Below are 24,003 nucleotides of genomic sequence, written 5' to 3' on the forward strand. Positions count from 1 at the left end.
CGGTGGTGTCAGTGACTACACATGATAGCTGTGCTGTGTGCTGCACTCTCGTTCTCCGCTGTCGCTCACAGTCACCCCTGGGATGTCACAGACAATAATCTCGTCAGGTTCTCGCGGGATTTACCGCAGTCTCATGCAGCAGCTTCAGTTTGAGTTCTCGCGGGATTTTCTTGCTGGACCCCGCTTTAACCTCTTCTCGCGATATTTGTTTTCCTGTGTTTGCGCTGACGCACTGAGGCTGCACGGTGTCTGGGGAGAGCGGCGCTGATGGCGGTGTAAGGCGGACCGAAGGTGAGGTTGGTGGCGGTGTCCGGGCCTGGCGGGGCTGTGTGTATAAGAGGAGTGACGGGACCGGGGAGACCGGACGTGGGGAGAGGTCGCTGTGCTGAGGGAGCAGGGAGGCGGCGGAGCATCGTGTGAGGTGTGAATGTCGGGGCCGCCGGGCAGTGCGGGGGGAGGAGCCGTATTGTGACAGGAGTAGGGTACAGTGTCTGCGGGGTGACCGGGGGACCAGGCTTTGTATGTGGGGTGTGCGGCCATTGTGGGGCTGCACTATAGGAGGTGTCACAGGACTGGGGGCAATTATCACTGTCTGGGGGTATTTACTGTAGTACGCGCTGGGGGTTTTGTGTGTATGTTCCCCCCCCCCCCCCCCCAGTGGGGCACAGTGCCTTTTCCGTGGACGCTCCCTTTCTCCTCGGTGTAACTCTGTATCCCCCCAGTGGGGCACAGTGCCTTTGCCATGGGCGCCCCCTTTCCCCTCAGTGTTACTCTGTATCCCCCCCCCAGTGGAGCACATTGCCTTTTCCGTGGGCGCCCCCTTTCCCCTCGGTGTAACTCTGTATCCCCCCAGTGGGGCACAGTGCCTTTTCCGTGGGCGCCCCCTTTCCCCTCAGTGTTACTCTGTATCCCCCCCCCCAGTGGGGCACAGTGCCTTTTCCGTGGGCGCCCCCTTTCTCCTCGGTGTAACTCAGTATCCCCCCAGTGGGGCACAGTGCCTTTTCCGTGGGCGCCCCCTTTCCTCGGTGTAACTCTGTATCCCCCCAGTGGGGCACAGTGCCTTTTCCGTGGGTTCCCCCTTTCCCCTCGGTGTTACTCTGTATCCCCCCAGTGGGGCACAGTGCCTTTTCCGTGGGCGCCCCCTTTCCCCTCGGTGTTACTCTGTATCCCCCCAGTGGGGCACAGTGCCTTTTCCGTGGGCGCCCCCTTTCCCCTCGGTGTTACTCTGTATCCCCCCAGTGGGGCACAGTGCCTTTTCCGTGGGTTCCCCCTTTCCCCTCAGTGTAACTCTGTATCCCCACCCAGTGGGGCACAGTGCCTTTGCCGTGGGCGCCCCCTTTCCCCTCAGTGTTACTCTGTATCCCCCCCCCCCAGTGGGGCACAGTGCCTTTTCCGTGGGGGCCCCCTTTCCCCTCGGTGTTACTCTGTATCCCCCCAGTGGGGCACAGTGCCTTTTCCGTGGGCGCCCCCTTTCCCCTCAGTGTTACTCTGTATCCCCCCTAGTGGGGCACAGTGCCTTTTCCGTGGGCGCCCCCTTTCTCCTCGGTGTAACTCTGTATCCCCCCAGTGGGGCACAGTGCCTTTTCTGTGGGCGCCCCCTTTCTCCTCGGTGTAACTCAGTATCCCCCCAGTGGGGCACAGTGCCTTTTCCGTGGGCGCCCCCTTTCCCCTCGGTGTAACTCTGTATCCCCCCAGTGGGGCACAGTGCCTTTTCCGTGGGTTCCCCCTTTCCCCTCGGTGTTACTCTGTATCCCCCCAGTGGGGCACGGTGCCTTTTCCGTGGGCGCCCCCTTTCCCCTCGGTGTAACTCTGTATCTCCCCAGTGGGGCACAGTGCCTTTTCCGTGGGCGCCCCCTTTCCCCTCGGTGTAACTCTGTATTCCCCCAGTGGGGCACGGTGCCTTTTCCGTGGGCGCCCCCTTACCCCTCAGTGTTACTGTGTATCCCCCCAGTGGGGCACGGTGCTTTTTCCGTGGGCGCCCCCTTTCCCCTCAGTGTTACTCTGTATCCCCCCAGTGGGGCACAGTGCCTTTTCTGTGGGCGCCCCCTTTCCCCTCAGTGTAACTCTGTATCCCCCCCCCAGTGGGGCACAGTGCCTTTTCTGTGGGCCCCCCTTTCCCCTCAGTGTTACTCTGTATCCCCCCCCAGTGGGGCACAGTGCCTTTTCTGTGGGCACCCCCTTTCCCCTTGGTGTTATTCTGTATCCCCCCAGTGGGGCACAGTACCTTTTTCGTGGGCACCCCCTTTCCCCTCGGTGTAACTGTATCCCCCCCCCCAGTGGGGCACAGTGCCTTTTCCGTGGGCGCCCCTTTCCCCTCTGTGTAACTCTGTATCCCCCCAGTGGGGCACAGTGCCTTTTCCGTGGGTGCCCCCTTTCCCCTCGGTGTGGCTCTGTGCCGCCTCTGCCACCATTATACAATAAGTAGTGTATATGGGAGATGTGGTTTGGAGAAGCGGGGGGCCGGTAGTCTCAGTATCTGGGGGTCGTGATTGTGTGTGGAACATATTAATCTATCATAGGACATTTCCGAAAATCTAGAATTTGGGGGAGAATAAGCTTATGGCTTCTTTTCTGGAGACTAGAAATGAGCATAATGATTTGCAGGATCCTGATTCTGGGGCACATTGGTAGCCTGTTGGCCACAGACCAGTGCCCTGCGAGCCGCCTCTTGTGATTAGTAGGCCAAGGGTGATCTTGTGACGCGATGTCATGGTGGGCCTACTAACTAGAAGAGATGCCGGTAGGAAAGGAATGGCCGTTTTCCGGTCAGGCAGCCGCGCACTACAGACTGGGCCATACACAGGTCATAGTGCTTAGGAAATGAATGCAGATAGTAGGGCGCTTGTCCCTCTGCTTGGGACTTGCACATGACAGTGTAGTGTTGTCCTGTCTCCCAGTTTGGTGCCAATGTTACGCTTTCTGGCCTTGGTTTGAGGTCTAATTTCAGATTTTCAGTACGTGATGAGCCTTGTGGTCTGTGAGCGTCCACATGACGTGTTTTCTGGTCTGTGACTTTGTAAGGAAGTGATACATGGCGCACACAATAGAGAGCAGGAAGCGCCAGATACTTTGTTGCAGATTGTGTTATCTGCTTCATTGTGCAACTCTGTAGCTCCTTTTGTACAGTCATGAAGGAACGTCATGTTTTATGGTATTTCTGGGCTATTGTTATGGCACCATAGCCTTGCAGGATGCCATACCTGTTGCCATTCTATCACATTGATAATCTGTTGTGAGGTTGCAGACCGTTGAAGTATACTTGAGGAGAACTGGGAGCCTTCAGATTCAAAATGTTTCTATTGGTTATAAGCTCTTCTGTTGGTTACTTATAACTTCTTCCTGATGGCAGTAAATATGGGGAATGTTAACATATATGTTTATGAAGGAGTCTGACAGGATGGTGATCGGCTGAATGAGCCTATGTGTGTGCTAGAACAATTGGCATGGCATTCTGGCTTATAAACTATTTTAGTCATTTTAACAAACTGACGTAAAGAATGTTTTTAACATTTAGGCTTCGGTGACAGAGCTGTGCCCAACACTTTTCCAAAGGTCACTGTAGATTTGTCTTATTTTTTTTATTATTGCTTAAATGAGCAGATTAAATGCATATTCTCGTTAATCATTGTATCATAGGCTGTAGCAAACAGGCTATTTTTCTGTCACGGGGCAAGGGGCATGCATTTTATTTTCCTTCTAATTTTTTCAGGCAAAAAATCTGCTTATAAAATTAAAATTGGATTACATAAAATTTCTTCTACGTGGTGCGAAAAATCTGCAGTAGAGATTTGCGCTGTGTGGCTGAAACCCCCAACATATGTATTTATGCTGCTTTTTTCAGCTTTTGCTGACTTCACCCTTTAGGGTATGTTTACATGGAGGCTTATTAATTACATGGGTTTTAATTGCATTCTTGGACACCTGTATTAATTTGGTTGCCAAATTCTTGAGCGTTTCTCGAACAGAGACACAAAGCGAATTATTGCGTATGCGGTTTTCACACTGAAATCAGTTGGAAGCTTCAAGTCTACATAAACACGTTTTTTTTTTTTTTGAGTTTTTGGAGCAGAAATTGAGTGGAAACGCTCCAAATCCTCCTCAAAATCTCTGCAAAAAGACTCCATGTGCACATAACCAAAACGAGGTGGGAACATTCTTCAAAAGCCTCATTTAAAATACCTCCAAACCATGGATTTCTTCTGAAAACCATGCCTGAATTTTTTTTTTTTTTTATAAATCAAAATTCACTAGGTTATTTTCATTAGGGGTTGGTGCATGGGGGATTTAATTTTCTGTCCGGATTTGTTGATGGAACATGCACAATTGTCTACATAATGACAAAGTGGGATATTACCAAATCTCATCCACGATTTTGGTTTTCATGTTGCAGCCACGTCTCAACTTTTTTGTTGTGATTGTAGCAAATTGGGGGAAAAAATGATGCAGTCTTGTCATGAATTGAAATACGCAACGTGTGAAGGCAGCCTAAATCCAAAGTCTATGAATTATGCAGTTTTTCCTATGTATTTCACCATTGGCAGTGCAGAAGGTGAAATCTGTGCAAAATTTGAAACCACATCAGTGACAAGTCTGCCAGTTACAGTCCATGTAACTCCTTCCTACCAGCTTCTATAGTACACTCCTTGCTTGATAATCGAACCCCACTATTTCTTTCCCATTTTTTCAGTTTAAGGCTGCAGTCACACTATCAGTATTTGGTCAGTGTTTTACATCAGTAGTTGGAAGCCAAAACCAGGAGTGGGTGATAAATCCAGAAGTGGTGACGTGTTTCTATGATACTTTTCCTCTGATTGTTCCTTACCTGGTTTTGGCTTCCAACTACTGATATAAAATACTGACCAAATACGAATAGTGTGACTGTAGCCTAAGGCTATGTGCACACGTCCGGAATTGCCGTGGAAATTTCCGCCGCAATTCCGGAACTCCCTGCAATGGGGAAAAACGCATGCGGAATAGGCATGCGTTTTCCTGCTAAACACTAGCCTTTTACAAGCGTAATTAGGTTGCGGAATGCTAGTGTTTTACAAGCGATCTGTAGCATCACTTGGAAAACTGATTGACAGGTTGGTCACACTTGTCAAACATAGTGCTTGACAAGTGTGACCAACTTTTTACTATTAATGCTGCCTGTGGAGGATCGTGATATTCTCACCTTCCGGCATCCCCCGCAGGCTTCCAGCTCCTTGCAATGCTCCCGTTCCCAGTAATGACCTCAGATAACGTAGCGGTCTCACGAGACCGCTAGGTCACTGCCGCAAAGCATCATTGGGAACGGGAGCATCGCGAGGAGCGGGAAGGCTGCGAGGGACTCCGGAAGGTGAGAATCACGATTATTTTATTTTTTTTTTTTTTTAAACTATATGGTTCCCAGGGCCCGGAGGAGAGTCTCCTCTTCTCCACCCTGGGTACCAACCGCACATGATCCGCTTACTTCCCGCATGGTGGGCATTGCCACATGTGGGAAGTAAGCGGATCAATGCATTCCTATGTGTGCGGAATCCCCGCGATTCCGCACAAAGAATGAACATTCTGCTTTTTTTTTTCCGGAATGCGATTCCGCCGTGGAAGAAAATGCAACATGTGCACAAAAGTTGCGGATTGCATTCTAATAATAGGATGCTTAATGTAAGCGTTTCTTTCTCGTTTTTATAGCGACAAAAAACCGTGAAAAATCCTGAAAGTGTGCACATAGCCTAATACTTAGTTTTAGGGTTGGCTACTCTTTGGCTTCTCTGAATTTCTGGGCTGCCATTTATACAACAGGTGTGCTCAAGGAGGATTGGATCATTAATCGGGTCGGCATAGGTCTCAGACAGGGTCAGACTGGTGCACAGACCAGTATAAGCTTAAAAAGCTGTGTGACCTATATAGATGGAGTATAGTGCAGAGGCCAAGGAAGCTTGTGATTATTCACCAGGTTATAGACTTTGGTTGTACAAGATTCAGCATCTGTCTGCCTTCATATTCAGGGGCAGACAGCTCTGCTCCATTCTGAGGGCACATTTTCATGCCTTGTTCAATATCCATCCAACCATCCACAGGTCAAACCTGTGACTAGGTGATAAACGTTCATTGTTAGGAATAACCCTTTAAAACTGGATTCTAAGGATATGTGCACACGTCACGATTTCTTGCAGAAATTTCCTGATCAAAACCGGACATTTTCTGCAAGAAATCCGCATGTTTTTTTTCACGCATTTTTTACTAGTTTTTTTCTGGCGCATATTGCCTATTACCAATGCATTAAATAGCGCGAAAAATCTGCAAAATTAATGAACATGCAGCGTTTTTTACCGTGATGCGTTTTTTTTTTGCGGAAAACAAAAAAACGTATCGTACACAAAAATTGCAGAATGCATTAAAAATGATGGGATGCTTATGTATGCGTCTTTATAGCGTTTTTCCTGCGGAAAATGGCCAAAAAGCATGAAAAAAAAAAACGCGAAAAATCCTGAACGTGTGCACATAGCCTTACTTGTACTGGTTGTGGACCAAGCTGTGCTGGAGAATAGTCTGACAGGTGGGTCCCCAGCAGCTTCTCCCCGGCCACTTCCCTGGATTGACAGGTCTCTCCCTGCATGCATGTTATAGGCAGAGACCTGACAATTCAGGGCAGTGGGCTATTAAACTATATATTTTTTTTTTATCTGAAACGCCACAGCGTTAAACTTTAGAACGGAATTGTGCAGCGAGTGTGATACATGCTGCCCGATCCACAAGCAGCATGTATCAGCTGTCCGGTTCCCTTTAAAAATTAAAATGGCGGAATTGCATTTCCCCCATTATGGCGTCATTAGAAACTGCAGTTCATACTGAAAAAAATAAACAAGCCCTGATATGGATGTGATGGGGAAACATAAAGTTATGGCCCTTGAAAGAGGGAAAGGAAAAATAATTTCTGAAAAGTTAGTATACTGTAGACCATACCTTTCTGTACGGTAGAGGGAAAAAAGAAAGGTAGAAAACATTTACAAGCCCGACTGAGGCCAAAAATTATTCTTTTTTTGCTATTTGTCAAGTTAAGAGGGGCTAGTGGATCTGTTTTTGCTGAATGTGTTCCATGATAAAAACATATTCTAATAACCACCCACACTTGGATCTGGCAGCTCATAGGGAAACATGGTCTCTAGCTTTCAGAGCTTGTTTTGCAGATTTTTGAAGAGGTTCAGAGAGGGGGAGATTTTTAGCAGAAGTTCTGCAAACACAACTTCCAAAAATAACCCTATTACCAAGTACTGGCTCATACGCTGCTACACATTAATAACACAATGTTTACAATGTAGCGGCAGAATTCTAAATCCTGCTACAGTCACAACTTCTGTTGCTTGTTTTATCAAAGGCAGATTTTTATTTTTATATTTTCTGATTTTTAGGTGTGACTAGAATTGACCCCGAATGATTTCAATATAACGGTTGGGTTAATAATTGCCGGGTTATCAGCCCGGAAGTGTGAAATATGAACACACAAACATGTTTACAAGGCCGTTCAGTGACATGGGCCCTGTCTCACTTCTCAGGACTATGTAGTCAATGTCCTCAGTAGATCAGCATAAAAAAGTCCCATTACTTTGTGCTTTAAATAAAAATTTTAAAAATGGGGTCAGTCACAGTGGGGCAAGTAACTGAGCCCAAAAGCTCCAGTAAAAACTCGCACGTTAGTGGCAAGTGATTTTTCTACTCAAGATTTCTGGCGTGGGAAAAAAAACACAATTCGGCAATTTTTTAAAAAAAATATTTTTTTATTTTTTGCCAGAACGAAGCCACTTTTTCTAAAGGGTGGATTTCCTTTTCTAGTGCATTAGAACCAAATTTATTAATGTTGTTTTCCCGTGTTGTGTGTTTACTGCGGGGAAAAAAAAAAATATAAAGAAGCTGCTTAGAAATGCAAGTTTTGCTGCTGTTTTTGTCTTCTCTTGTGCATATTGATGACCTATAGTGCCCTCCCCCCCCACCCCGTCCCAAAAAAAGCATGATTTAACTTCCTTTAGGGTATGTGCACACATAGAATGGTCCACTGCGGATTTTTCCGCTGCGAATTTGATAAATGCGCATTGGAAAACCGCTGCGGTTTTTACTGCGGATTTATCGCGTTTTCTATTGCGGATTCTGCTGCGGATTTACATATGCAGTTTTCTATTGGAGCAGATGTAAAATCGCTGCGGATTCCGCAAAAATAATTGACATGCTACGGAAAATAAAACGCTGCGTTTCCGCGCGTTTTTCCACAGCGTGGGCACAGCGTTTTTGGTTTCCCATAAGTTTACATTGTACTGTAAACTCATGGGAAACTGCTGCGGATCTGCAGCTGCGGAAATGCTGCGGATCTGCAGCTGCGGAAATGCTGCGGATCTGCAGCAAAATCCGCATCGTGTGCACAGAGCCTCAGTCTTTGGAGCAAAAACCAGCTAAAACTGAAACGTATCGGCTTATACTCGAATCGTTGTCCCAGGGGGTCGGCGGGGGAGCGGCGACTGTCACATACCTGCTCCTGGCGCGGTCCCTACATCTCCGATGGTCTTCGGGCGCCGGCAGCTCTTCCTCTGCTCAGTGGTACCGCTCATTAAAGTAATGAATATAGACACATATTCATTACTTTAATGAGCGGTACGTGACCGCAGAACATAGGAAGAAGCTGCTGGCTCCCGTAGACCATCTGACAGTGAGAAGCTGCCAGGGACCACGCTGGGAGCAGGTGAGCATTGCATGATATTCACCTGACCCCGTTCCACCGCCTGGCGCTGCTCCATCTTCCGCGTCCTTTGGCTATGACTGTTCAGGTGAGAGGGCACGATGATGTGTTTAGTGTGCGCCCTCTGCCTGAACAGTCAGAGAGCCGAGAGACAGCGGCGCGCAGTGTTGGAACAGGGGTCAGGTGAATATCGCAAGTGCCGGGGGCCTGAGCGACGAGAGGTGAGTATGTCATTTTTTTTTTTATTTTAATCGCAGCAACAGCATATGGGGCATAATCTATGGAGCACCTTATGGGGCTTCAACCTTTATGCCGAATTGTATGGGGCATAATCTATGGCGCATCTTATGGGGCCATAATCATCCTTTTCTATAGCATTGTATGGGGCAAATGTTTCTATGGAGCATCTTTTGGGGCCATTATAAACCTTTGTGCAGCATTATATGGGGCATATTTTAATATGGAGCATCTTATGGGGCCATCATAAACTTTATGGAGTGTTATATGTGGCTCCTGATTCAATATGGATATTCAAAAACACTTAACCTACTGATGTCTCAATTAATTTTACTTTTATTTGTATCTATTTTTATTTTTGAAATTTTCCATTAGCTGCTGCATTTCCCACCCTAGGCTCATACTCGAGTCATTAAGTTTTCCCAGTTTTTTTTGTGGCAAAATTAGGGGGGTCGGCTTTTACTCGGGTCAGCTTATACTCGAGTATATACGGTAACTTACCTAATTGCAGAAAAAGACGAAACATGAAAAACTCACCAAATGCTCATCGTGTGAATGTAGATAAACTTGGCTCCCTTTTTAGGCTGGCCTCTCATATCCTTACTTTTTTTTTTTTTTTTGTTTCAATACATTTTTATTATTTGAAAAATAACACAAAGTTCTCCCAACATGGGAGTTCTGGATTTATAGTAAATACAAAAATATCAACAGCACCTTAATATTATATGAGGGAGTTATATTTGTTGATACATTTAAGACAAGACAAAGACAAGACAGAAACAAGGGGGATTAGGTACAGAATCATGAGTGATATAAAACTGATCCACAATTTTACAAAATTGAAAAAGAGAAAAGAGTAGTTTTTTCCTGTGACAACAATTATTGGCCCGGCCCCAACACTGGCCCCTCTAGTGTCCCTATACCGCCACCGAATCTGAAAAGAGGCAACTCGTCATGGAGAAAGGGTGAGAGCCTTCCTCACTTGATCATCCGGGTATAGTTCCAGCCATGACAACCAAATTTGGAAAAAAGAGTTCCAGTTATCTGTCCTTGTCGCTTGAATGCTACTTTTTTTTTTTTTTTTTTGATCTGTACGCAGACTGTGATGCTTGGACTGTCCTTGGATCTCCTGACCTGAACTTGATAGCCTTATAACCAATATATAAACTTTGGGTCAGGAGACCTGCAAGCAATCTACGTGTGAACCACTAGACATGGATGTGTGAAATTGTCCTTGCTTTTAGTTCCTGACTGTCTTGATGAATTTCCTCCCCATTGTGTGATGACTAATGCTGGTCCTGATGAGGCGCAGCGTGATTAATGCCTTGTACATAGGGGAAGGGGGCATTGAGAGAGGGGACGTTTAGAGAACGGTTACAGACAGTGGGATTGCTTTCTCTCTGCATGGCCTCCTGTGTTATTATGATCAATACTGCTGTGTTATATAGGTCATGTGTGCTTACAGAAGAGTAGTGTGAGGACGCTGGGAGTGGCATGGCTGGACGTTCCCATCCTTATGACAGTAACTCCAGTGATCCAGAGAACTGGGATCGGAAATTGTGTAATAGACCACGTAAACTGTACAAACACTCAAGGTAGGTACTCGAAAACCAATGGCTCGTCGTGTATACCGTTTACGTCATTGCCTCCTAGATACATGGTGTGTGGGTTCATGATGCTCATTCCCCCGTCACTGGTTATCTGTGAACTCTGTCCTCATCTCTGCTTTATTTCCTTGCTTTTGCCAAAGCAAATCACGATTTATAAGCTTTCTCATGATTTTTGGTTAATTATCTACTTGGAGCGGACATTGCTTTTGCATTTTAGGTGTTGTAAAACTAGTACTGGTATATTCGACATTTACCAGCATAGGCCAGACTCGGAACACATCCTGGTAGCAAATCAATTTCTGACCACTGGTCTGTCCAGGATTGCAAAAAATGGTTTGATTTTGGCTTGCTGTTTTAAATTATGTCAAACTTTTTTTTTTTTTAATATTCCTGACACTATGCAAAAGCCAGAAGAAAGATGGGCGTTAACCCAGTGTTGCGATTCACCTAGGTTGTTTTAGACCATTTGGGGAATGGTTAATTGTCTTCAAGTGTTAAGGTACCGTCACACTAAACGATATCGCTAGCGATCCGTGACGTTGCAGCGTCCTGGCTAGCGATATCGTCCAGTGTGACAGGCAGCAGCGATCAGGCCCCTGCTGTGCTGTCGTTGGTCGCTGCAGAAAGTCCAGAACTTTATTTCGTCGCTGGACTTCCTGCTGACATCGCTGAATCGGCGTGTGTGACACCGATTCAGCGATGTCTTCGCTGGTAACCAGGGTAAACATCGGGTTACTAAGTGCAGGGCCGCGCTTAGTAACCCGATGTTTACCCTGGTTACCAGCTTAAAAGTAAAAAACAAACAAACACTACATACTTACCTTCTGCTGTCTGTCCCTCGGCGCTCTGCTTCTCTGCCCTGTGTAAGCACAGCGGCCGGAAAGCAGAGCTCTGCTTTCTGGCCGCTGTGCTCAGTCAGTGCAGGAAAGCACAGCGCCGGGGACAGACAGCAGAAGGTAAGTATGTAGTGTTTGTTTGTTTTTTACTTTTACGCTGGTAACCAGGGTAAACATCGGGTTACTAAGCGCGGCCCTGCGCTTAGTAACCCGATGTTTACCCTGGTTACCGGGGACCTCAGGATCGTTGGTCGCTGGAGAGCTGTCTGTGTGACTGCTCTCCAGCGACCAAACAGCGACGCTGCAGCGATCCGGATCGTTGTCGGTATCGCTGCAGCGTCGCTTAGTGTGACGGTACCTTTTACTCTTCCAATTGTGTAAAAGTCCCCGTGCCTAATAGTCAGCTAAACCCAAAAACTTTGGTGGGATCCTCCAGCTCTCACCTCGCCGGTCACATGAGATTGAGGAGGAACAGTAAATCCCAACCCTTTTGTTCTCCGGCTCGATAATTGGTCTGTAGGCGACCTACTCTGCTCACCCCATAGGGATTTGGGAGAGATCTGAGGTCTATGTTCACCATTAGATTACATAAAGTAATGCAAATATCACCAGCACCACGTGGAGAACCTGTATGTATTATATATTATCTACTGTGTATTTAATACTGTGCAAAGGTTTTAGGTGTGGGGTGGGGGGGGAATGTTGCAAAGTAAGAATGCTTTCAAAGATAGAAGTCTAAAAGGGAATAAGTCACCAGGTGTTTGCCATCGTAATTTAGGGATAGAGACACTAATTCCAAAGACGAGTCACTTACAGGACTGCTTGCTGTAGTTTTGATAAAAATCCCTCTCTTATCAGCTGTAGATTATCACTGCCAACCACGCCCCCTTCACTTATTGGCAGCCTTGTGTGTACACTGGGAGAGAGCTGCCAATCAGTGGTGTGGGCGGGGGTTATACAGAGCTCAGCATTCGGAGAACTGCTAGGTGTACAGCAGAGAAAACATGGATTTTATCAAAATGCCAGCAAGCAGTCCAGTAAGTGACACATTTCTGGTATCGGGTCTCGGCACCTACTTTGTGCTGCGCTCAGTTAAGTAGCAAAAACCTGGTGATTAGTTAAATAAGCTATTAAATTGAACATAAGGAGATGCATGGTCTCCTGATGAGTCTACAGTCACTCTGTGACTGTGGACTTCTAATCCTGCCGTCTTACGGACTGCTCGCTGGTTGTGCTTGCGAGAACGGGCAACACGTATGTGATTTGCATACTTCTGGTCACAATCAGACTAGACGTGCCTGGCTTTTCTTAATACAAGTGAATTGAGAGAAGCTGACCACGTCTAGTTGGCACGTGACGGCATGTATGACAGTGGCATTCGTGGTCACACGACCTCATGCTGTCTGTCACATAGTGACTGCAGACTTTTATCAGAAGACAGGCCAACCTATTTAACACATGCAAAGTAAATGAACAAATGAGAAATCTGAATCAAATCCATATTTGACGTGACCTTACTTGACCTTTTAATCAATACTTCTGGGAACTTGCACAGCATTTGTAATTGAAATGAGCAGTGAGGTTGTTCCCAGCATCTTTGAGAATTAACCCTATAGGGGCAGTACAGCAGAGGTGACCGTGCTAGGAGATGGAGAGCCGATAGTTTGTACTTTGCCTCTATCTTCCCAATGATGGCTACACTATACGGTATATGGTCACTTGCAAGAAAAAAAAAATGGGAAAATGCAAAACATTTCAGCCAAGTAATGCCTATAATTATAAACCAATTAGCATCCTAACAAGCCCCTTGCTGGTCATGGTCACTGCCATGTCCCTGTTCCTTATCGGAGCTATACTGGACCTGCCCGGGCTTGGGAAGGACCAAGCTGAGATAATAGTGAGGGGCATCCATCGTCCCGTGTCCGAGGAGGGCTAGGTTGCTTTTCATTCTGGCTGCAATTCAACTTTTTTTTTTTTTTTTTTTTTTTAAATCTAGAAGTTAACATAACAATTTCAGTGACTGGTTGCTTTTTAAATGGTGAAAGTCACTATGGGGGCAAGTTCATCCTTCCGTTTCAGGCGGCCTATTCATTAAATTCTGGAGGATTTTGTTTCCGGCCATACTAATGTTAGCAGTTTGTAGAAATAAGAGAAAACATTGAAATTGCCCTTTTTACAAATTTCAGACTTCATCTTATGTGAGCAAGAATAACATTGTACATATAATACGTTCCGCAGCATACGTAATGCGTTACCGTCTGCACTGACAGTTGTGTTTCGTGTGTCTCCATTCCGGATGGGGTTTGGCCCTTACTAATGCAGACGGTTTAGGTTGCACCTCTGTCTTTCCTTTTTGACACACGTCCTAGTCCCAAGTCTGATATTTCACCATTATGTTATTGCGTTTCTCTTAATTGCCTTGTGACCATATTCTGACTCAACACTTCACCCATCGAGCTCTTACTGTGAGCAGGGCACTCGCATTAAATATGTATTGTTGTAAGAACTGCCTATAATTTATACCGAACGCTCTTAGTTTTGAGTTTCAAAGTTCCTGTTACGCACAGTCACACCTATGAGCTGTCAGTGGTAGCACATACCTGTAGAAGGCTACACTAGTGAAATTAGATGCAAATATTCTTTATAAAATGTGAAACTTTCATAAATATGCATTTTAATTTACATGTTGCAAATGTAATCTCAACACCACTAACAAGATGTGCAGAAAAAACAAACTCTAGTCTGCATTTAGGGGCCTTACTATCCCATATAGCTTTCCACAAACAATTACTTAACAGTAAGGCCGGGTTCACACTGTTACAGCAGCCCGATCAACACATGCGTTAAACGGGCTGCTGTAACGCAAGTGCCGACTTTGGCACATCGCTAGCGCAGATAGAGCATCTGCTAGCTCTATCCGGGCTAGCAGTGACGGCTTGGAAACGCTGCAGCCCACGTCTCGGGGTCCGTCACTCAGACGGCACATTGCTAGCGCACACCCATTGTGGGCGTGTGCTAGCAATGCGTCCGACATTGGAGTCAATGGTGACGGTAGCAGACTACGTTACACCGCGTTATGCCGCGGTGTAACGTAGTCCATCTAACGGACTGGGGGAACGCAGTGTGAACCCAGCCTAACCTGATAGCACATTGTTTTACATATGTAATCCTATGACTGTGTAAGTCCTTGTCCCCCAATAAAAATGATACTTTTTTTTTTTTTTTTATTCAAATAAATTTTTATTAAGAATAACAAGGCAATTAACATGTTACTTTTACATTTTCAATATAGAGTATTTTCCCCCCCTTCAAACAGCCCCCTTCCATTCCAAAGCCCCCCACCCCCTCCCCACAAAGCAGCTCATCTTGTTAATTACTACCATCATTAAAACAATAGAGTATCTAATCCCTCAACCAATCGTATAGGCCACACTTCACATTACTATCCCATAGCAATCCATGAAGACCACATTTTATTGAACGTTTCAGTTTTCCCTTTTCTTCTTATAAATCCCTTTTTCTAGTGTCAGGCCCTGTTTCACATACTGGAGGAACTCTCCTCTTGACGGCGGCTCTTCCCTAATCCAGTTTCTAGCTATCACCTTCCTAGCCATATACAACAATCTGGCTATAGCTATCTTTAGGTGTTTATCCACCCCAATCTCATCCACGCATCCCAACAAACAGACAACTGGGTCCCTTGGCACCGTGCATCCATACGCACCTTCCATACGACTCAAAACTACCACCCAGAAGGCAGCCAACCTCGGACATGTCCACATCATATGGAAAATGTCTGCATCCGTAGACTAAAGGTACCGTCACACATAGCGACGCTGCAGCGATACCGACAACGATCCGGATCGCTGCAGCGTCGCTGTTTGGTCGCTGGAGAGCTGTCACACAGACAGCTCTCCAGCGACCAACGATCCCGAGGTCCCCGGTAACCAGGGTAAACATCGGGTAACTAAGCGCAGGGCCGCGCTTAGTAACCCGATGTTTACCCTGGTTACCATCCTAAAAAGTAAAAAAACAAACGCTACATACTTACCTACAGCCGTCTGTCCTCGGCGCTCTGCTTCTCTGGTCTGGCTGTGAGCGCCGGGCAGCCAGAAAGCAGAGCGGTGACGTCACCGCTCTGCTTTCCGGCTGACCGACGCTCACAGCCAGAGCAGGAGGAGTGCAGAGCACAGCGCTGGAGGACAGACAGCGGTAGGTAAGTATGTAGCGTTTGTTTTTTTACTTTTAGGATGGTAACCAGGGTAAACATCGGGTTACTAAGCGCGGCCCTGCGCTTAGTTACCCAATGTTTACCCTGGTTACCAGCAAAGACATCGCTGAATCGGTGTCACACACGCCGATTCAGCGATGTCTGCGGGGAGTCCAGCGACCAAATAAAGTTCTGGACTTTCTTCCCCGACCAGCGATCTCCCAGCAGGGGCCTGATCGCTGCTGCCTGTCACACTGGACGATATCGCTAGCGAGGACGCTGCAACGTCACGGATCGCTAGCGATATCGTCTAGTGTGACAGTACCTTTACACCTCGGACATTCAGAGTCATTACGCAATCCTGCCTTATATAGCACCATCGGAGACCTATAAACTCTGTGTATCACATAGAGCTGTGACAGTCTATACGGTTCACTCAGCGACAGTCTTGGGATCCATTCCAACACCGACTCCCAAGTCTCGTTATCTATTGGGCCCAAATCCCTTTCCCATTTAGCTCTCGCCATTATTGGAAACCCCAATAGAAAAGTGTGCAACAGATCCCTGTACAGAGTGGATATGACTCCTCCAGTCGTCCCATCATTACACACATACTCCAGTACTATATCCCTTTGAATCCTAATACCTCCGTTCCTACTCTGAGCTCCAAAGGCATGCCTCATCCGCAAATATTGATACTCCCCTGCAGACCCAAGACCAAATTCCGCCTGCAATTGGGAAAATGATTTCAGTTCACCTTGTTCAATTATTTGATACACATACTGAATCCCTTTGCCCAACCACTCTATCAGTACTCCCAATGCCTCAAATTCTTTCAGATTGTTATTATGCCATAGCGGCGAGTATCTAGTCAAGTCCGTGATCCCACGTATGTGCCTCAATCTACTCCACAGCTTGCGTATCAACAGCAAAGTCGGATATAGCTTCCCCAAACTCTCCAAGGATCCATCCTCCAAACATTGCACCACTGGCCTTCTTTTTGTCACCACCTCCATCAACCGCTGTACTGCCCCAGATGACCCCCCCCCATGCGCCCAGCCCCTTAAATGCTGACTCTGGGCTGCAAGAAAGTACAACTCAGGGTTAGGCAATGCCAGACCCCCATCATCCTTGGCTCGCTGAAGTGTCTCCAGTTTGATACGCGGATGCTGCCTCCCCCAAATCAGATTCCTAAACAGAGAGTTGATCTATCTAAATTTCCCACGTGGTATCCAAACCGGCGCATTGTGAAGAATATACAGTATTTTCGGCATCAGAATCATTTTGATAAGATTCACCCTGCCTACCACAGACAAATGTAGCTTAAGCCATGCATCCGCTTTTGCCTTGAGGGCACCCAAGATTGGAGTCAGATTCTCATGTATATAGTCAGTGACCGGCATAGATACCCATATTCCCAGGTACTTAAATTTACTCGTCACCTCCAGTCGCCCGTCCTCCAATGGCTCCCCATCCACATCGTCCACCTTAAACAAGATAGACTTACTCCAATTTATCCTAAGTCCTGACACTGATCCGAATCGTTCAATAATCCCAATGGCTCCCTCCAAGGATGCAACCGGGTCAGCCAGAAACAACAAAATATCATACGCATACAACGCCACCCTTTCTTCAATCATCCCATATTTAAACCCCGTCACCTCATCAGACCGTCGAAGCGTAGCGGCCAGTGGTTCCACCGCCAGAGCAAACAAAAGGGGGGAGAGCGGACACCCCTGTCTCGTCCCTCTAGCCAATTGTATGGTCCGTGACAACTCCCCGTTTACCCTAACCCTGGCCATCGGCATCGAGTACATTAATTGAATCCATGATATGAACTGCGGTCCAAACCCCATTCTTCGCAACAGCTGCCAGAGATACCCCCACTCCACACTATCGAACGCCTTGTGAGCGTCTAAAGATGCAATAACTCTCTGGCCACAGTTATCGGCTTTGAGTTGCAAGTTCATATACAGCCTTCGTAGATTAATCGCAGTTGACCTATCAGGCATAAAGCCAGACTGGTCTGAGTGTATCAGGCCAGAAATAACACTTGTCAACCTCATCGCCAACACCTTAGCCAGGAGTTTAACTTCGATAGTAAGCAAAGAAATTGGCCGATATGAATCCGGCTGTGTCGGGTCTTTCCCCTCCTTTGGAATCACCACTATTGTGGCCTCCCGCATAGATGCCGGTAGCCTTCCACCATTCGTAGCCTCTTCCAAGACCGCCTTCAATTTAGGGATCAACACTTCCCCCAAGCTTTTATAAATTTCGGCAGGAAATCCGTCTACGCCAGGCACCTTCCCATTAGCCATCGACTGCAATGCCCGTCCCAGTTCCTCCTCCGTAATGGGAGCCTCCAAATCCTCCCTAGCTGTGTCACTCAGCCTCGGGAGCTCCAATTCCTCAAGGAACGCCACCGTGTCCTCCATTGACCCATCTACCCGAGAGGAGTATAAGTCTGCGTAAAAATCTGCAAAAGTCTCCAAAATCTCTGAAGTCTCAGAAACAGCAACACCACTCCCAGTCACCAAAGAGTGAACAAAGGAAGAATTTCTCTGGGCAGATGCCACCAGCGACAGCAAATGACCCACAGATTCACCCTCCTGGTAATAGGCCAAATTCATGAATTCCCTCTTCCTTTCAGCCTTACTCAGCAAGACCGCCTCTAGCTGGCTTTGAGCTGCTTTTAACCTCCTCCCAGCCTCCAAAGTACCCATTATTACCATCTCATCTTCAGCCACCCTCAGCTCATCTATCGCCAACCTCTCTGCCTCTCTCGATTTCCGCTTACACCAGCTAATATCCCTAAACAGCCCTCTCAAGTACGCTTTCATGGCTTCCCACACAGTAAGCACATCTACGCTACCCTCATTTATCTCAAAAAATTCCACCAATTCCTTCTTAATCTTCTCCAAGTCTATACTGTGTAGCCACTTAGGGTGAATTTTCCACTCCCTTCTGCTCCCGTTCCGTGTCCCCACTGATCGAAATTCCACTTCAACTGGACTATGGTCTGAGAGAGCCCTAGGTAAATATCTCACGTCCCTTACCATCGTATCTAGTAATCGGTTACCCAGTGCCAGATCAATCCTAGACAGCGTACCATGAGCTGGTGAGTAGCATGAATACGCCCTTTCCCCGATATGTCTAACTCTCCATAAATCAACCATGCCCACTTCCCCGACATAAGTCCCAAACATAGTGATGTGTCCCGCCATCCTATTCTGGGTGTTTTTGTTCTTATCCCAAAAGTCATCGCATATATTATTAAGGTCGCCGATAATTAGTAATGGTAACGGTCCCCAGCGCTCTACCCTCTCCAGCACCTCTCATCTTCTTACTTGAGTATGGGGGCGGAATATACATTGCCACTATACACATCAATACTCCATTTATTTTACATTTCACCACCACATACTGACCATCCACATCCTCTTTTACCGCTACCTCCTCATATTGCACCCCAGCAGGAATCAACACAGACACACCCCTAGAGTACGTCGAGAAAGTAGAATATGCCCTCTGTATCCAGCGCCTATTCAATACGTTCACCCTCTCCCGCACTAAATGTGTCTCCAGCAGACATATCATCGAGACCTTCTGTTCTCGGACATACTGCAGACTTGCCGGCCGCCGTGTTTTATCCGCCAGGCCTCTCACGTTCCAACTCAATATTTTAATACAATCTCCCATAATGTGGCTCATCATTTCTTAAAGTATCCAATTTCCCAAGTATGAGCTGCCCCAACCCCCCCCTCCCCCCCTGCCCCCTCCCAACTTGCCCCCCTAACCCCCCCAATATAACGCATTCTTCCTCTCATCAAGAGTGGGGCCCCACTGCTAACACTCTCCCTTACTTAACCCTCTCCATTCGCGTCCCGCTGCCATAGCAATCACAATTTCCCCCCCAACTTTCACTTTATTGTATCTTAACATTTCAACTTATATTAACATATAGAAAAAGTACCAAACCAGTTCACAGTACCTAGCATAACCCTCCTCCCCCGTACTTAGTAGTTGGTACTGTCCCCTCCGGCCATTCCTTCAATATGGCCCAGCAAAACCCCCAACAGTTGCTCAACTCTTTAACCATTGCTAACGAGCGCAGAACTCTCCTCTATCGACAGAGAAAACAAATCCCAACTGGATCTCGCCGAAATGTCAGTCGCCCATTCCCTTAAGTTTTTTCTCATGAGTATCAAGCCACTGGGTAGCGTCCTCCGGTGTCTCAGCTTGGCGGGAAACATCACTGAGTACTGCACTCCCAGCTCCCTCAGTCGCCGCTTGACTCCAGTAAACTTCATCCGCTGCTTCTGAACCGCAGCGGAATAATCCGGATAAATGGCGATTTTCTGACCTCCAGCCGTCAGATCCTCCATCTCTCTAGCCTTTCTGAGGATAATGTCTCTGTCCCTGTAGTTCAGTATTTTAGCAAGCATGGTACGGGGATTCGCTCCTGGGGCAGGGGGCTGCGGCGGGACCCTATGAGCCCGTTCAACAGCAAAAACTTTTGTCAACACTGTGTTCCCAATCTTCTCCAACAGCCAGTTCTCCACAAACTCAGTGGGATTTCTCCCCTCAGTCTTTTCAGGCAGCCCCACTATACGTATATTATTTCTTCTGGATCTATTTTCCAGATCCTCATTTTTGGCAGCGAGCTCGGCTATTGCTTGGGCGAACTTCTTTTCAGCTTTTTGTAGCTTAACTATGTGATCTTCTGCCGTGCTCACCCTCTCCTCCACCACTCCTATACGTTTGTCCATTTTCTGCAGAGCCGCATTAATCTGTGCCGTGTCCCCTTTAACTTCCTGCATCTGCTGGGCCAAGGAGTTCAGGGATTGCTGACATGAAGAGATCAGTGTGATAACATCTCTAAGAGTCGGCTCCTCTCCCTGTGATATGGCTTCAGGTCCCCCACTAGCCCCAGCCATGCTGCCTCTCTCCTTCCCCCTCTGTACCTCATGCTGCTCAGCCTTGCTTGCTTCCTCCTCCTCCTGGTCAGCTCCAGCTCCAGATCCTGGTTCTGCCTCCTCAGCAGCCTCCACTCTGGCATACTGCTGCAGCTTTGCGGCCACCTCCATGCGCCGCTGACATGCGGCGTTCTCCTTCTCGGCGTCCTCCCTAGCATCGGAGCCATCTTGGCCGGCTCCTGCATCGCTGGTGCCAGCGTCTTTCTGCCGCCTCCTGGTCATCGCTGCCGACTCCGGACCTGCTGCTCCGCACCGCTGCACTCTCCGGACCTTCAGCCAGCCGGATTTAGGTGAGTTTACCCGAAAATCGGGGTTAAAGCAGGATTTTTGTCCTTCTGGCAGCGGGAGCACTCTTCCCTGCTTCCACTCACATGGCCAGCTAGGACACGCCCCCAATAAAAATGATACTTATATCTTCGAGAAACTGTGTGCCAGTCATGAGAAACTTGGTGTAGAAACCGTATGGAAATTGGGAGAAATGTGCAGTTCCCTGGGGGTGGTACAAAGTTCTTGACACGCCCCCGAGGAACAGCATTACCAGTCTGATTTTCTCATGGCTTCTATACTAAATTTCTCATGACTGGCACATCAGATCTCTACACTAAAGGTGCGATTTATTGGGGGATAAGCAAACAACGAGTTACTTGCATGTGTAAAACATGATGCCATATCCGGAGCTGCTGCAGGTGCCCTAACTCTAACATTGAAATTAAGAGGACTGCTGGAAAAGGACACTGTGACATCTGGCAGACTATAATTGAGGCCTATATTTGGATGCATGTCCCCAATTTGGTCTCTGTTGTATATCAATGACTGTATGTGAGACCCCAATAATATTTCTGGTTGACCACTACTGGTTTTGAGCATTATTCCCTCATCGGTGACCTGTGCTTGTGGCTCCCCAGCTGCTGGTACAGATACTATTTTACACCTCTGACCTCGGGACAGCCTTGAATTACTGAAATTTAGGATCGAGGTCTGAACCATATGACTGGCAGCTGATACCAGGGCAAGGACCGTATCGCTGTCACTTGGCTCCTAGGTCAGGATCAGCTATCAAGCACTTGACATGAGTCAGCCGTGCAATTCTCCTTTGTTTTTAATTGTCCTCTATTTGTGCATTTTTAGTAAATGTCTAGAAAGCTGTTAGTACTATTTGTTTGTTTCAGTAAAGTGCTGTTTATTTAGTTCTATAGATTATTAAAGCAACACAATATATAAAATCCCTGGGTATGTTGTAATATATTTTATATGGGACATTTTACAATTTTACATTCTCACTGGAAACAAAGCTTCTGGATGGGAAAATGCTCCTTTTTGCTGTTCCAGTGCCGTACATGGCATTTTAGGGAATCACGTGTACACACTGTGGTGAATATCTGCAGCATAAATTGCAATGCAAAGAGGAAAATGTGCAGGTTTAAGGCCTCATTCAAAGGAGCGTAGGATAATAATAATAATAATTTTTATTTATATATGTAGGATGACCTCAATAACACATTGTACCATTGCTAAATATCCCCATACGACCATTAAAGGGGTTGTCCACTAGACCGTATAAATTTACAGATGGGTCCATAAGGGTGGAAACATTTAGAGGGGTTGTTCACTTATTTATTACTCGATGGCTTCCTGTATCACAAGAGATGTCATTTGAGTGGCGTTTGCACAGATTTATTACGCAGCGTATGGATAGAATCTCATCCACTTGACATTTTTGCAGGCAGTCACAATGTTTCTTCCTGCTTTGCCATCCATAATGTTCAGTTTGCTTTGTCATTCCGGCAATACTACATTATTGATGTGTTTTCCGGGAAAAAAAAAAAAAAGACTGCAGATCTCTAGTGACAAAGCCCCTAGCAATGTACCTTGTTTGTTTTTCCTTCTCTCTCCATAGTTTGCTGCTTTCTGGCTTTTTATGTGTCAGATTGCAGCATTTTTTTTTTCCCCCTCCTCTTCCTTTTTGAGGGGTCTTTCCAGCGAGCACTCGTTCATCCGGGGTTCCGTCTCTGAAGCCCGTCTGCTTCTGTCTATGAAATAGCTGTTGCCTAAATGACAGAGGTTTAAGTCATTCATTCGAGTAATTTGCAACAGCCGCGGCATCAGATCTGACGAGTTCTACTAGAAAATCTTGTTAGCCTCGAAATGGCTTAGAAACGTCTCCCCCCCCCCCTCCGCCTGTATTCTGCCTGTCACCGTGGGACATCCAATAGCAGCCGGCTGGTAAAAAAAAAACTGCTCTCACAAAGCAGCGGTAATGGGGTGGTGTGGCTGGAGACGTCAGCCCCCGATCACTACGCCAGTCTGAATCACTGATTGTGTGAAAATGAGTTGTATTAATATCTGGGAGGTGGCGTCTCCTGAAGATCTGCCATTGAGGCACGAGGGTAAGGAAAGCCTAAAGGACCCCCAGACGCTGGACTAATGCTGCAATATGCTGAACTTTGCAAGGAATGTACAGAGATGCTAACCCGGCTTTTGCACAGTCATTACTTGATGCCGCACATTTCCTTTGTGCTCTTGTACCCAAGCTTTTCCCGTGCATGAGTGGCCCAAGTGCAAGGTGTGTATGTCTCCCCGGGGAGATCTGATGCCATTATTGGAGAGTTGCAGCTCTTGTCTTTCATCTTCGGCACTTCTTTGTGTGCATATGATCCGTGCTCGCTCCTTTGTTCAGTGTTACTTTTACCGAACCGTCTCTTGGTGCCAGTGATGATGGCTTTGCTCCAGTTTTATCGTGCATTCATGCTCCGTACTGATGAGGTGCCCCATAAATAAGATCACATGTACACATTGGTATGGAAGATGTGAATATTCCAAGAATGCCTACCTGGAAAAGGAAGGTCTCGTAGGTTACTGCTAGGTCTAGATGATGGTATTTTTGCTCTTCACCAGACCATTTCTGGGGATGAGGAATTGCCACTTCTCACCAGTCCTGTAAGAAACTGTTCTCATTGTTAAAAATCCTTTGTGTCTGCTTTCCTATCAAGGCTCTGCTTTTAATCCTGCTTTCCATAAGGGTATGTGCACACGTCAGGATTTTCTAGCAGAAATTTCCTGACAAAAACCGGACATTTCGGTCAGAAATCCGCATGCGTTTCTTTTTCGCGTTTTTTTTATGCGTTTTTCCCCAATGCATAGAATAGCGGAAAAAACGCGAAAAATCCACAAAATTACTGAACATGCTGCTTTTTTTTTTTTTTTACCGCAATGCGTTTTTTTTGTGCGGAAAAAAATGCATCATGTGCACAAAAATTGTAGAATGAATTCTAAATTATAGGTTGCATATGTCTGCAGTTTATAATGTGTTTTTATCGCGAAAAAAAACACGAAACAACCTGAACGTGTGCACATACCCTAAAGCGTGCAGCAGACATCTGGCCGGCCTCCTTTTTGGCATCTGTAGCAGACAATATCTAGATGT

The 24,003-nt window shown here is 46.6% G+C and overlaps 1 protein-coding gene across 2 annotated transcripts in view; it reads left to right on the forward strand.

Moving 5' to 3' along the window:
- The first annotated feature begins 158 nt into the window (after positions 1-158).
- The window catches only part of BTBD10 (BTB domain containing 10), a 43,119-nt gene continuing 19,274 nt past the window's right edge, over positions 159-24,003 (forward strand). Inside the window, exons 1-2 of one of the 2 annotated variants that reach the window (XM_069739806.1) lie at positions 179-291; positions 10,396-10,542. In XM_069739806.1, the coding sequence (XP_069595907.1) occupies positions 10,442-10,542 (101 nt within the window). In that variant the 5' untranslated portion in view covers positions 179-291; positions 10,396-10,441. Of the gene's footprint in view, positions 292-10,395; positions 10,543-24,003 lie in introns of both variants that reach the window. The other variant, XM_069739807.1, reaches the window with a different exon arrangement.

The sequence above is a fragment of the Ranitomeya imitator genome, chromosome 9, assembly GCF_032444005.1.
Source record: "Ranitomeya imitator isolate aRanImi1 chromosome 9, aRanImi1.pri, whole genome shotgun sequence".
Lineage (NCBI taxonomy): Eukaryota > Metazoa > Chordata > Amphibia > Anura > Dendrobatidae > Ranitomeya > Ranitomeya imitator.